The sequence below is a fragment of the Notolepis coatsorum genome (assembly GCF_963971535.1).
Source record: "Notolepis coatsorum genome assembly, chromosome: 5".
Classification (NCBI taxonomy): Eukaryota; Metazoa; Chordata; class Actinopteri; order Aulopiformes; family Paralepididae; genus Notolepis; species Notolepis coatsorum.
In genome coordinates this window covers 57,389,969-57,406,372 of record NC_140169.1, presented here as the reverse complement: position 1 = coordinate 57,406,372, position 16,404 = coordinate 57,389,969, and the positions used below count along the sequence as shown (strand labels likewise).

The following is a 16,404-nucleotide window of genomic DNA, read 5'->3' as shown; positions in this document are numbered from 1 at the left end:
ACTGTACCCATTCTGCAATCTGTTAATAAACTTTTCAATCAATCAATTCAATCAATCAAAACACCACTACCACAGACAAGGACTGCAATGTCTTTGTGGTAAAGCAATTATTTTTAGTTGATTAGCCGTTCAAATGTTTGAATGAATGAATGACCTTTATTTATATAGCACCCTTCACAGCACGAATGCACAGGGTGCTTTACACTACAGCTAACATATAAAAACAAAAACAAAAATCAGAAATAAATGACAACAACAACAACAGACAGCAGTGAACCAAATAAAATAATAGAATGGCATGTCGTCGCCATGGAAACCCGTTGCTGCAGTGCGTTTGCGTGGTGACGCGCGTGCCTTTGACAGGGAGAATCTCAAGTCAAGACGGGAGATGGAGGAAGCGTATTTCATATTTCTGAATTCAAACGTGTTGTTGACACGGGAGGACAATGATTTACAGTTTTGTTTTATTTGCAGTAGAAAAAACGTCACGTTTATTAGCTCCGATGGCACATGTTCCCACTTCTTCCCGGCGGGTTAAAGTAACGGTAACTTACTACTAGGTTGTTCCAATTTCTGAATTACCGTTATATTTTTCGATAGTGTTCATTGTCTGTTCGCCCCGGCGGGCAGTGGAATATATATACGCACGTCGTCGTTGCATTTTAATAACAATGGATACCAACAACAACAACAACAACAACAACACACCGTGCCTTGTCAACCGACAACAACATCAGCTCTAAAAAGTAAAGTTGAGACTTCGCCGTCGTCACAGTTTTTCACTTTTATTTGGAGTCTAGTAGAAGAAGACCACCGCAACACTTCCGGTACTTTGAGCTCATGGGAGACGTGAATGGGGGCGTGAATTGTTGATTAGAGCCTTGACGTAAGTGGTTGTACGTCGTAGCTGCTACGACCACTTACATCAAGACTCTAATCAACATTCATTCATGCGCTCCCTCCCCCCCCACGCCCCCCCCCCTCCCTCACGAGCTCCATGTAACGCGGAAGAAGTGCAGTGGTCTCTAGTTGGAAATGATTCCCCCCACGCTCTCCACCCCCCCTCCCTCACGAGCTCCATGGAACGCGGAAGTGGAGTGGTCTCTATGTTGTAATGATTCCCCCCACGCTCTCCTCCACCCCCCCCCTCCCTCACTCACTCACGAGCTCCATGTCATGTAACGCGGAAGAAGTGCAGTGGTCTCTATGTTGTAATGATTCCCCCCACGCTCTCCTCCACCCCTCCTCCCTCACGAGCTCCATGTAACGCGGAAGTGCAGTGGTCTATCCTCTATAGATATCTATGGGGCCAACCCCCCTCACGAGCTCCATGTAACGCGGAAGTGCAGTGGTCTCTATGTTGTAATGATGACTTCTTAACGACGACCCAGCAGGTAAAGGAGTCTGACGCCCGCCATCGACATTAATCATCATGACTCTGAGCCAGTTCAGCCTGTTTGGACAGTTTGAGGATCTTCAAGACTTGGCGTTCACTGAAAGACCCATACGCCGGAGTCTGAAGGTATTTTATTTTATTTTATTTATTGTGGCTTTTTTTGTTGTTGCTTCTTCAACCCATCATCATATAACGTCAACTATGATAGCTCAGCTTAATAACCGTTACGTCGTCGAACGCTCGGTGGGCTAATTATTTGAACATTATTAATGTTTAAAAAAATATATATATATATTGCATAGCCTATGATGAGGTTTCCCTCATTTACAGTCGCATCGAGTGTATATACAGAAGAACTTAGCATAGAAAAAACTTGATTGACAAAGGATGGAGATCAAGGTTTTAATAAACTCTGCAACAACAGCTAACATAATCTATCCCTAAGTATTATACCAAATTGTTACAGCCTACCTAGTACCTACGCATGATGAAGATGAAGAACAACTACATTCCCTTTCGCCCAGATTTGTATTCTGGTTATTATAATGATACCAAGGCGTATCCGTACTGTATTGTACCCATTCTGCAATCTGTTAAATAAAGTTTTCATTCATTCATTCATTCATCCACTTCATGCTCGTCAGATGTGTCAGTCAGGCGGAGGCGACACCCTCCTACACCCACCGCCCCCGCGCAGCATAACATGCGATGCGTGGTGTAGGAATAATAACTATCTGACTTAGTGACGACGGGGGATACCCACACTTTCTGCTGCTCGGCGTGACGCAGTTTCCCTCAGCTGTCCGCATCTCCCTCTCTCTCTCCCTCCCTCCCTCCCCCTCTCTCCTCTCTATCTCTCTCTTTCTCTCTCCATCCCTCTCTCTCTCGCTCCCTCTCTCTCCTCTCTATCTCTCTCTCTTTCTCTCTCCAGTCTCCATCCCTCTCTCTCGCTCCCTCTCTCCTCTCTATCTCTCTCTCGTTCTCTCTCCATCCCTCTCCCTCCCTCCCTCCCTCTCTCTCCTCTCTATCTCTCTCTTTCTCTCTCCATCCCTCACTCTCTCCATCCCTCACTCTCTCGCTCCCTTCCTCTCTCTCGCTCTCTTTCTCCCTCCCTCCCTCCCTCCCTATCTCTCCTCTCTATCTCTCTTTCTTTCTCTCTCCATCCCTCTCTCTCGCTCCCTCTCTCTCCTCTCTATCTCTCTCTCTTTCTCTCTCCATCCCCCTCTCTCTCCCTCCCTCCCTCTCCTCTCTATCTCTCTCTCTTTCTCTCTCAATCCCTCTCTCTCTCCCTCCCTCCTTCTCTCTCCTCTCTATCTCTCTCTTTCTCTCTCTCCATCCCTCCCTCTCCTCACTCTCTCGCTCCCTTCCCCTCTCTCTCTCTCTCTCTCTCTCTCTCTCTCTCTCTCTCTCTCTCTCTCTCTCTCTCTCTGCCTGTCTCCTCCACTGCGGAGAGAGACATTCAAATGAGTGGTTGTGTAGCATAGTGAATGAATGAATGAATGAATGAATGAATGAATGAAAACTTTATTTAACAGATTGCAGAATGGGTACAATACAGTACTGCTCAATACACACAATTGTTAAGGGGATGCAGACCAGAGAAAGACTTTCGTCTTGTTTACATCAGGGTCCCCCATTTTCATTTCATAGTGACATTTATGACATGTACACAACATACATGGCATTTATGGCATAGTGTGGTGGTGCAAATGTCGTTGTACGTTGCTCTGCTGTGTATAATGACAATACACTGGATTGAATGAACTGAGCTCGATTGAATTGTTTGTGAGGTCAGTTGCATTATATAATCTGAAACTAGGCTATCGTAATGGGGTAAAATCCTGTTCCATTGCTCTCACTGTCCACGTCAACGTGGTTCAGAGGAAAGTTTGTTCAATAATCTTGATCGATCGGCGTCTTGCTCCGGACCCGCGGGAGGGTTCTGTTCCCCGCAGTGTGGAGGAACACATTGCAAGGCGTCTCGGATAATGAGAGAAGCCCTCGCATACAGAGACTAATACGCACAACACAACCACCCACTCTCTCCCAGCTGAGCTCCCATCCACTCTCTCTCCCCCCCCCCCACCTCCCCCTCCACTCTCCCTCCAACCCCCCCCCCCCCCCCCCCAGCTCCCACATGATTCTCCCACGCATGCAGGGAGGAGGAAGATACGCAGTCAGCCTGTTGTCGCTGTCATGCCTCACTACTGCAACCCCCTCACTGGGCTTAGTCACATTTAGTGACCAGCTGTAAGCTCCTCTTTATCCACCTGTACCCTGTTCCCCTTTATCCACCTGTACCCTGCTACACCTTTATCCACCTGTATCCTGCTACACCTTTATCCACCTGTACCCTGCTACACCTTTATCCACCTGTACCCTGTTCACCTTTATCCACCTGTACCCTGCTACACCTTTATCCACCTGTACCCTGTTCACCTTTATCCACCTGTACCCTGCTACACCTTTATCCACCTGTACCCTGCTACACCTTTATCCACCTGTACCCTGCTACACCTTTATCCACCTGTACACTGCTACACCTTTATCCACCTGTACCCTGTTCACCTTTATCCACCTGTACCCTGCTACACCTTTATCCACCTGTACCCTGTACACCTTTATCCACCTGTACCCTACTACACCTTTATCCACCTGTACCCTGCTACACCTTTATCCACCTGTACCCTGTTCACCTTTATCCACCTGTACCCTGCTACACCTTTATCCACCTGTACCCTGCTACACCTTTATCCACCTGTACCCTGCTACACCTTTATCCACCTGTACCCTGCTACACCTTTATCCACCTGTACCCTGTACACCTTTATCCACCTGTACCCTGCTACACCTTTATCCACCTGTACCCTGTTCACCTTTATCCACCTCTACCCTGTTCACCTTTATCCACCTGTACCCTGCTACACCTTTATCCACCTGTACCCTGCTACACCTTTATCCACCTGTACACTGCTACACCTTTATCCACCTGTACCCTGTACACCTTTATCCACCTGTACCCTGTTCCTCTTTATCCACCTGTACCCTGTTCACCTTTATCCACCTGTACCCTGTTCACCTTTATCCACCTGTACCCTGTTCACCTTTATCCACCTGTACCCTGTTCACCTTTATCCACCTGTACCCTGCTACACCTTTATCCACCTGTACCCTGTTCACCTTTATCCACCTGTACCCTGTTCACCTTTATCCACCTGTACCCTGTTCACCTTTATCCACATGTACCCTGCTACACCTTTATCCACCTGTACCCTGTTCCTCTTTATCCACCTGTACCCTGTTCACCTTTATCCACCTGTACCCTGCTACACCTTTATCCACCTGTACCCTGCTACACCTTTATCCACCTGTACCCTGTTCCTCTTTATCCACCTGTACCCTGTTCACCTTTATCCACCTGTACCCTGCTACACCTTTATCCACCTGTACCCTGTTCACCTTTATCCACCTGTACCCTGCTACACCTTTATCCACCTGTACCCTGTTCACCTTTATCCACCTGTACCCTGCTACACCTTTATCCACCTGTACCCTGCTACACCTTTATCCACCTGTACCCTGCTACACCTTTATCCACCTGTACCCTGCTACACCTTTATCCACCTGTACCCTACTACACCTTTATCCACCTGTACCCTGTTCCTCTTTATCCACCTGTACCCTGTTCACCTTTATCCACCTGTACCCTGTTCACCTTTATCCACCTGTACCCTGCTACACCTTTATCCACCTGTACCCTACTACACCTTTATCCACCTGTACCCTGTTCCTCTTTATCCACCTGTACCCTGTTCACCTTTATCCACCTGTACCCTGTTCACCTTTATCCACCTGTACCCTGCTACACCTTTATCCACCTGTACCCTGCTACACCTTTATCCACCTGTACCCTGTACACCTTTATCCACCTGTACCCTGTTCACCTTTATCCACCTGTACCCTGCTACACCTTTATCCACCTGTACCCTGTTCACCTTTATCCACCTGTACCCTGTTCACCTTTATCCACCTGTACCCTGTTCACCTTTATCCACCTGTACCCTGTTCACCTTTATCCACCTGTACCCTGCTACACCTTTATCCACCTGTACCCTGTTCCTCTTTATCCACCTGTACCCTGTTCACCTTTATCCACCTGTACCCTGTTCACCTTTATCCACCTGTGCTTCACCTTTATCCACCTGTACCCTGCTACACCTTTATCCACCTGTACCCTGCTACACCTTTATCCACCTGTACCCTGCTACACCTTTATCCACCTGTACCCTGCTACACCTTTATCCACCTGTACCCTGCTACACCTTTATCCACCTGTACCCTGTTCCTCTTTATCCACCTGTACCCTATCCACCTGTACCCTGCTACACCTTTATCCACCTGTACCCTGTACACCTTTATCCACCTGTACCCTGCTACACCTTTATCCACCTGTACCCTGTTCATCTTTATCCACCTGTACCCTGTTCACCTTTATCCACCTGTACCCTGCTACACCTTTATCCACCTGTACCCCGCTACACCTTTATCCACCTGTACCCTGCTACACCTTTATCCACCTGTACCCTGCTACACCTTTATCCACCTGTACCCTGCTACACCTTTATCCACCTGTACCCTGCTACACCTTTATCCACCTGTACCCTGCTACACCTTTATCCACCTGTACCCTGCTACACCTTTATCCACCTGTACCCTGCTACACCTTTATCCACCTGTACCCTGCTACACCTTTATCCACCTGTACCCTGCTACACCTTTATCCACCTGTACCCTGTACACCTTTATCCACCTGTACCCTGCTACACCTTTATCCACCTGTACCCTGCTACACCTTTATCCACCTGTACCCTGTTCATCTTTATCCACCTGTACCCTGTTCACCTTTATCCACCTGTACCCTGCTTCACCTTTATCCACATGTACCCTGCTACACCTTTATCCACCTGTACCCTGTTCATCTTTATCCACCTGTACCCTGCTACACCTTTATCCACCTGTACCCTGTTCACCTTTATCCACCTGTACCCTGCTACACCTTTATCCACCTGTACCCTGCTTCACCTTTATCCACCTGTACCCTGCTACACCTTTATCCACCTGTACCCTGCTACACCTTTACCCACCTGTACCCTGCTACACCTTTATCCACCTGTACCCTGCTACACCTTTATCCACCTGTACCCTGTTCACTAATACTGCCAGGGTTAGGGGTTCCATTCCCTGTGTAGCCCAATGGGTAGAGCAAGGCACTAACACTGCCAGGGTTAGGGGTTCCATTCCCTGTGTAGCCCAATGGGTAGAGCAAGGCACTAACACTGCCAGGGTTAGGGGTTCCATTCCCTGCGTAGCCCAATGGGTAGAGCAAGGCACTACCACTGCCACTTACGGGCTCCGCTCCTGGGCCACCCACTCTTACAATGTCGTTATCTGTGTGATGATTCAGATTGAATGAACTAAATTGTCTGTTTTCTCTTTCACTCATTTTAGACTGCTGAGGAAATTGACAATCTCACCGTGGATGAAGACTTGAATGACATCGAGAGGGCTGTCTACCTACTCGGGTAGGAGCACCGGGAGGAGGAGTGGATCTTAATAACCCTTTCACTGCCACACTAGGCATGCAGTAGTAGTCTACCTGCATTTTTAACCTATGGCCAGTAGGTGGCAGTGCATTTCTTTTCTTTTTTTCATATATTTTTATTTCATTTTTGGATGAAAGGCACGGGTACAGGCATACAATGCACATAAAACATAATTTAAATTCTTTGCCAACTACACGCATTGGCTTGCCCCTTGCCTCATTTAAAATAAAAAATCCTACCTACCAAACCCCTGCACCAACCACAGTTGACAAAAAAGAATAATAATAATCCCCCCCAACCCACCCCGTCATAGAGCAAAGATTTCAACAAAGACCAAAAAGAAAAGAAAAAAAGTGGATTATACGGATATAATTAGTTATGTCATGCTAGTTATATAGTAGAGGTCCTAACTTGATAGAGAATATGACTGTCTGAAGGGCTTCCAGGTGGGTCGCTGGAGTGGCCTCCTCTCCCAGGGACACCGAAGTAGACCTTCACCCCAGGCTCACAGGCAGCTCCCAGGGACACCGAAGTAGACCTTCGCCCCAGGCTCACAGGCAGCTCCCAGGGACACCGAAGTAGACCCTCACCCCAGGCTCACAGGCAGCTCCCAGGGACACCGAAGTAGACCTTCGCCCCAGGCTCACAGGCAGCTCCCAGGGACACCGAAGTAGACCCTCACCCCAGGCTCACAGGCAGCTCCCAGGGACACCGAAGTAGACCTTCGCCCCAGGCTCACAGGCAGCTCCCAGGGACACCGAAGTAGACCCTCACCCCAGGCTCACAGGCAGCTCCCAGGGACACCGAAGTAGACCTTCACCCCAGGCTCACAGGCAGCTCCCAGGGACACCGAAGTAGACCCTCACCCCAGGCTCACAGGCAGCTCCCAGGGACACCGAAGTAGACCTTCACCCCAGGCTCACAGGCAGCTCCCAGGGACACCGAAGTAGACCTTCACCCCAGGCTCACAGGCAGCTCCCAGGGACACCGAAGTAGACCCTCACCCCAGGCTCACAGGCAGCTCCCAGGGACACCGAAGTAGACCTTCACCCCAGGCTCACAGGCAGCTCCCAGGGACACCGAAGTAGACCTTCACCCCAGGCTCACAGGCAGCTCCCGTTACCTCACACTCCACTCAGCACCTGCTCTTTAATTGATTAACCCTTTCACCGCCACACTACCAAAACGGTTAACCCTTTCACGGCGACGATACGGAAGGTTAACCCTGTCACTGCCACACGGCAAAGGGTTAATAACCCTTTCACGGCGACGATACGGAAGGTTAACCCTTTCACTGCCACACGACAAAGTGTTAACCCTTTCACTACCACACTACAGACGGTTAACCCTTTACTATCACCAGTGATGCGTTCCTCATGGGACGGGGTTGCACGCAGTGCAGCCAAAGTTTTGCGAGCAGAAGCGCGTGCACGCACACGCACGGATGTGCACGGCACGCGAGTGCACACAGGAATGCGCTGCACTCGCCAACTCGCTATAAGTACCCACCTGGGCTACTTTGCATATCAATAGCGCCGGTCGTCAGGTGTGTTAAATACGTTCTCAGATACATTCACACAGAACTTGAGAATGAAATGTGTTACAATCCATTTGTAGAGGCAATTAGGCATTGTCTTTAGTCTGTGCTTAAGCGAGGGAACATTTATGCGCATGCGCGGGAGCGCGCGTGCACGTGGCGTCATTAGCGTGCGTGCAAGCAGTGTTGATATGAGGAACGCAACACTGACTATCACACTACAGACGGTTAACCCTTTCACTACCACGCTACAGACGGTTAACCCTTTACTATAACACTACAGACGGTTAACCCTTTACTATCACACTACAGACGGTTAACCCTTTACTATCACAGTACTATATACATCAGGTTCACCTGAATGAATGAATGAATGAAAACTTTATTTAACAGATTGCAGAATGGGTACAATACAGTACGGCTCAATACATACACTTGTTAAGGGGATGCAGACCTGAGAAAGACGTTTGTCTTGTTTCCATCAGGGTCCCCCATTTTCAATTCATATAGACATATATGACATACATGACATACAGATAGTCAGTACTGCTACATCTATACATTTATGACATACCAGATTTGCAAATACAGTACTGTTTGTGATACAGAAGGAGTCAAGAAAAGGGAGTATATACATTTGACGTAGAAACTGTACATTGGAGGAGGTTGGGTGGGGGGGGTTGGGTACATTGGGATATTGACAACCATACTGGGTAATTTACATTGGAGGTGGTTGGGGGGGGGGGGGCCGGGGGGCACACTGTATAAACAAGTAACACTGTACATTGAGGGGGGGGGGGGGAGGAGACACTGTACAAACAAACACAATTGTACATTGAACTATTGACAAAACCATACTAGGTAAATGACTGTACATTGGAGGGGGTTGGGTTAGGATATTTACAGGGGCCAGTGTTGAATTGCAGTCTCCCGTAGGTGTCCCTTGAGAGAGGTTTTGAAAGTGGGTAGTGATCCACATTCCTTTACAGCTTTGGGTAGGGCGTTCCACATTGATGTGGCATAATTGCGAAACGTGTTTAGTCCCTTATTTGAGCCGAATCTGGGTTTAACATGATTTGTGGAGCTCCCTCTGGTGTTGTGATCGTGGTATTCACTGACCTTTGGGAAGTATTTTGACATGTACATGGGTACCTTGGTCGTGTAGTGTATCTTGTAGACCAGGCCCATTGCAAGTTGTTGTACTCTGTCGTCTACTCTAAGCCATCCTAGGTTGTCAAAGTGGGCAGGGGTGAGGTGGGTTCTAGGAGTAAGGTCAAGCAGTAGTCTGACCAGTTTGTTTTGAGATGTTTGTAATTTTGTTTTTAGCGCCTTTGAGGTGCTTTGGTACCATGAGGTGCAAGCATAGTCGTAGTACCCCTGAATGAGTGCTCCTGCCAGAGTCTTCAGGGTGTTCTTGTTTACCAGAGAGGAGATCCGGTACAAGAATCGAGTTCGTTGGTTGACTTTTTTTATTACATTGGATGCCATTTTGTCACAGGAGAGATTAGCCTCTAGGATGGAACCCAGGGAGGTAATTTCATCTTTCCTTGTGACAATATTGTCACCCACTGTAACTGAGAAGCCGTCGGTCTTGCTGAGTTTGTTATTTGAACCGAAGAGAATGGACTCTGTTTTGCCCATGTGTAATGATAGTTTGTTATCAGCGAGCCATATGCAGATTCTGCCTAGTTCCGAGCTGAGGGTTTTTTCAACCTGTAACTTGTTCTTGTCAGAGACCAGCAGGGCTGAGTCGTCCGCAAACAGGAACAAGTTGCAGTCACAAGCTGACGACATGTCATTTGCATAAATTAGGACCACGTTGGGACCACGTTTCCTTGACTTGTCTTAAACAATGTGAACCCAGGCTGCTTTCATAAATATTAAAAAGGGATAGTCCACCTTTTTAAGAAGTCTATTTAAAGTCCTTTCAGTTCAGCCAAAAAGCATTTGATTCAGTGTTTTGGTTTTTCAGATATAGGAAGCAGAACGCTTCAGTGTTTTGGTTTTTCAGATATAGGAAGCAGAACGCTTCAGTGTTTTGGTTTTTCAGATATAGGAAGCAGAACGCTTCAGTGTTTTGGTTTTTCAGATATAGGAAGCAGAACGCTTCAGTGTTTTGGTTTTTCAGATATAGGAAGCAGAACGCTTCAGTGTTTTGGTTTTTCAGATATAGGAAGCAGAAAATGTTATCATTGGCTCAGGAGGTAGAGTGGACGCTGTTTGATTCTTCTGGCTCCTGGCAGCGTGTCGAAGTGTCCTTGAGCAAGGCACTTAACCCATTACTGCTCCCGATGAACAGGTTGCCACCTTGCATGGTTGTGAAAGGTGAGTGAACGTGTGAGTGAACGTGTGAGTGAATGGGTGAGGGAATGGGTGAATGTGAGGCACAAGTTGTAAAGCACTTTGGATAAAAGCTGCTATATAAATGCAGTCCATTTACCATTGACCAGTATGTCTCTAAAATAAAATTCCATGTGTCATTCCCATTGACCCATTCCCATTTACCATTTACCATTGACCTTCAGTGGCACTGTTAACAAATGCTAATGTTTTCCTTTTCCAGTATCTCAAAGCTAAGTGCTTCTTAAAAATCTGCGCCATACCTTTAAAACCAACCCTCTGCCAGCAAAGCACTCATGAGGGCAGACCTCTGCCAAGACAATCTCCCCACGTCGCCATCACCCCACTGTCACACACAGTCACCTATAAGATAAGATACGATTACATGAGATAAGACAAGATAGTTCTTTATTGTCTGTTGATACATTTGTTTTGTGTTGGAACACACAATATTGCGTTACAAATAAGAAGAACATAGGACAACCATGTTACAGCAGAGACAGACATACAGACGAGACGTCAGAGAGACAACCATGTTACAGCAGAGACAGACATACAGACGAGACGTCAGAGAGACAACCATGTTACAGCAGAGACAGACATACAGACGAGACGTCAGAGAGACAACCATGTTACAGCAGAGACAGACATACAGACGAGACGTCAGAGAGACAACCATGTTACAGCAGAGACAGACATACAGACGAGACATCAGAGAGACAACCATGTTACAGCAGAGACAGACAGACATACAGACATCAGAGAGACAACCATGTTACAGCAGAGACAGACATACAGACGAGACGTCAGAGAGACAACCATGTTACAGCAGAGACAGACATACAGACGAGACGTCAGAGAGACAACCATGTTACAGCAGAGACAGACATACAGACGAGACGTCAGAGAGACAACCATGTTACAGCAGAGACAGACATACATACATCAGAGAGACAACCATGTTACAGCAGAGACAGACATACAGACGAGACGTCAGAGAGACAACCATGTTACAGCAGAGACAGACATACAGACAAGCCATCAGAGAAACAACCATGTTACAGCAGAGACAGACATACAGACGAGACGTCAGAGAGACAACCATGTTACAGCAGAGACAGACATACAGACAAGACATCAGAGAGACAACCATGTTACAGCAGAGACAGACATACAGACGAGACATCAGAGAGACAACCATGTTACAGCAGAGACAGACATACAGACAAGACATCAGAGAGACAACCATGTTACAGCAGAGACAGACAGACAGACGAGACGTCAGAGAGACAACCATGTTACAGCAGAGACAGACATACAGACAAGACATCAGAGAGACAACCCCTTCCCTCCCTCCCAATTAACACAAGTAATTTGATGTGGCTCAAAAATATTTATCTTGAACACAACAAACATACAAATCACAGTAAACATAGTAGTGTTGTCACGATACTGGAATTTCGACTTCGATACGATACCTTGAAAAGTATCGATACTTTCAATACTTTCAATACCAAAAAAAAAAAAATTATAATAATTTTTTTTTATTATAATTTTTTTTTTTTTTTTTACAAATTTTGCTTTTGTTGCTGGTTGATTCTCCCCAGCTTCTCTCTGGTACTATACGAGAAGATAAATACACTTTTAAAACCCTTTGTTTATCTTTAGATCAGAGAGAGAGAGAGAGAAAGAGAGAGTGGCTGCTGGAGATTTTAGGTCTACTGAGAGAGAGAGAGAGAGAGAGAGAGAGAGAGAGAGAGAGAGAGAGATATCTCCGGAGCTATGCTCGGAGCATTTATTAACGTTACATTTTCAACAACATTGCTCCTAATTGGACACTTCATGGAAACGGGGTAACGTTGTGTTGAGTTCATGTGTGTACTGGTGTAGGATGGGCTCCGGCTCCGCTCGACCTAACGTTGGAAACGGGGTAGTTGTGTCGAGTTCATGTGTGTACTGGTGTAGGATGGGCTCCGGCTCTGCTCTACCTAACGTTGGAAACGGGGTAGTTGTGTCGAGTTCATGCATGTACTGGTGTAGTGGGCTCGGCTTGACGTTACTCCCGTTTCCATGAAGTAATAGGTGGCCAGCTAGCTAGCATTAAGCTAACGGAGGAACGACAGCTAACGTTGGCTAATAATAGCGTTGTTTACAAACTGCAGACAGGGCTGCGCTGCCCGGCTGTGAGGGGGAGGAGGCTGCTGCAGCAGCTTGTGTCTGTTGCTCTGAGCGAGGAGGAGGAGGAGGAGGAGGCGGAAGAGCAAGGCTCTGGCAGCGCGTCTGTCTGTCAACAACTTGCGGGAGCAAGCCAGCTGGTACCGATACTGCAGAAAGTATCGGTACTTCGGGAAATGAGTATTGAAGCCGTTTTAAATATTCAGTATCGATATGTATCGATACTTCGATATTTTTGACAACACTACAACATAGTAACATAAACAAATCAAGATTCAAGATTCCTTTATCGCCACACAACCAGGTTGATCGGTACAGAGTGTATTAAACTCTACAGTACATAAAACTGGAACATCATAGATACATTTACCCCCCCCCTTCCCAGCAATGGATACATAATACAGCACAACATGACACAATAAATACAGCACAGCACGACACAGCACAACATAACACATTATGCCACATCAATGTGGAACGCCCTACCCAAAGCTGTAAAGGAATGTGAATCACTACCCACTTTCAAAAACACTCTCAAAGAACACCTACGGGAGACTGCAATTCGAAACTGGCCCCTGTAAATGTCCTAACACAACCCCCTCCAATGTACAGTAAATTACCAAGTATGGTTTAGTCAATATTCCAATGTACAGTTTTGCTTGTACAGTTGTACAGTGTCCCCCACCCACCCACCCCTCCTACCCAACCCCCCCCCCCCAACCCCACCCCACCTACCCAATACTCTCTTTTCTGGATTATTTTTGTATCACAAACATGTCATAAATGTATAGATGTAGCAGTACTGTCTATCTGTATGTCATGTATGTCATATATGTTATGATGAATTGAAAATGGGGGACCTTGATGTAAACAAGACGAAAGTCTTTCTCTGGTCTGCATCCCCTTAACAATTGTGTGTATTGAGCTGTACTGTACTGTACCCATTCTGCAATCTGTTAATAAAGTTTGCAATCAATCAATCAATCAATCAACACACGGAAGGGTCTAGTCCATCAGGTCAGGAGCTTGGTTAGTGTTAAGTTAAAGCGTCCACTCTGTCTTACATGTAGAACTGAATGTTTTTCGGTGTATTCTGTTGCGTTCCCATAGTTCAGGCCAGGATGTCCAGAGAGCCAGTGTCATCATCAACTTGCCAAACCTGGTGCGGCAGAATCCGGCGGAGACCTTCCGCAGGGTCGTGCCAAAAGTGCAGGTAGGTCAAAGGTCAAACCTCTTTCCAAAGGGACACAAGTTACTGAGTATCATTTTGTTTATTTATATTCAATGGGGTCTGAGCGTATGATGGGCCCAATATATATCATATTGTCTCACCATCCAAAGCACCACATCATTCTTCGACAGCACTGTATACAACACACAATACAACACACCACACAATACAACACAACACACAATACAACACAACACATCACACAATACAACACAACACACAATACAACACATCACACAATACAACACAGCACACAATACAACACAGCACACAATACAACACAGCACACAATACAACACAGCACATAATACAACACAGCACACAATACAACACAGCACACAATACAACACAGCACACAATACAACACAGCACACAATACAACACAGCACACAATACAACACAGCACACAATACAACACAGCACACAATACAACACAACACATAATACAACACAACACATGATACAACACAACACACAATACAACACAACACACAATACAACACAACACACAATACAACACAACACACAATACAACACATCACATAATACAACACAACACACAATACAACACATCACACAATACAACACATCACATAATACAACACATCACACAATACAACACAGCACACAATACAACACAGCACACAATACAACACAACACACAATACAACACAACACACAATACAACACAGCACACAATACAACACAACACATAATACAACACAACACACAATACAACACAGCACACAATACAACACAACACATAATACAACACAAAACACAATACAACACAGCACACAATACAACACAACACATAATACAACACAACACATGATACAACACAACACACAATACAACACAACACACAATACAACACATCACATAATACAACACAACACACAATACAACACAACACACAATACAACACATCACACAATACAACACAGCACACAATACAACACAGCACACAGTACAACACAACACACAATACAACACAACACATAATACAACACAACACACAATACAACACAGCACACAATACAACACACAATACAACACAACACATAATACAACACAACACACAATACAACACAGCACACAATACAACACAACACACAATACAACACAACACACAATACAACACAACACACAATACAACACAACACACAATACAACACAGCACACAATACAACACAACACACAATACAACACAGCACACAATACAACACAACACACAATACAACACAGCACACAATACAACACAACACACAATACAACACACAATACAACACAACACACAATACAACACAGCACACAATACAACACAACACACAATACAACACACAATACAACACACAATACAACACAGAACACAATACAACACAGCACACAATACAACACAACACATAATACAACACAACACATGATACAACACAACACACAATACAACACAACACACAATACAACACAGCACACAATACAACACAACACACAATACAACACAACACATAATACAACACAACACACAATACAACACATCACATAATACAACACAACACACAATACAACACAACACACAATACAACACATCACACAATACAACACAACACACAATACAACACAACACACAATACAACACATCACACAATACAACACAACACATAATACAACACAACACATGATACAACACAACACACAATACAACACAACACATAATACAACACAACACATAATACAACACAACACACAATACAACACAACACACAATACAACACAACACACAATACAACACAGCACACAATACAACACAACACACAATACAACACAACACATAATACAACACAACACACAATACAACACATCACATAATACAACACAACACACAATACAACACAACACACAATACAACACATCACACAATACAACACAACACACAATACAACACAACACACAATACAACACATCACACAATACAACACAACACATAATACAACACAACACATGATACAACACAACACACAATACAACACAACATATAATACAACACAACACACAATACAACACACAATACAACACAACACACAATACAACACAACACACAATACAACACAGCACACAATAC

The 16,404-nt window shown here is 45.5% G+C and overlaps 1 protein-coding gene across 1 annotated transcript in view; it reads left to right on the top strand.

The window, feature by feature from the left end:
* Positions 1 to 418: 418 nt before the first annotated feature.
* ppp4r4 (protein phosphatase 4, regulatory subunit 4) overlaps positions 419 to 16,404 on the top strand; it is a 115,636-nt gene continuing 99,650 nt past the window's right edge. Inside the window, exons 1-4 of the mRNA XM_084315262.1 lie at positions 419 to 746; positions 1,395 to 1,522; positions 6,905 to 6,978; positions 14,162 to 14,264. Of these exons, the coding sequence (XP_084171388.1) occupies positions 1,433 to 1,522; positions 6,905 to 6,978; positions 14,162 to 14,264 (267 nt within the window). The 5' untranslated portion in view covers positions 419 to 746; positions 1,395 to 1,432. The remainder of the gene's footprint in view (positions 747 to 1,394; positions 1,523 to 6,904; positions 6,979 to 14,161; positions 14,265 to 16,404) is intronic.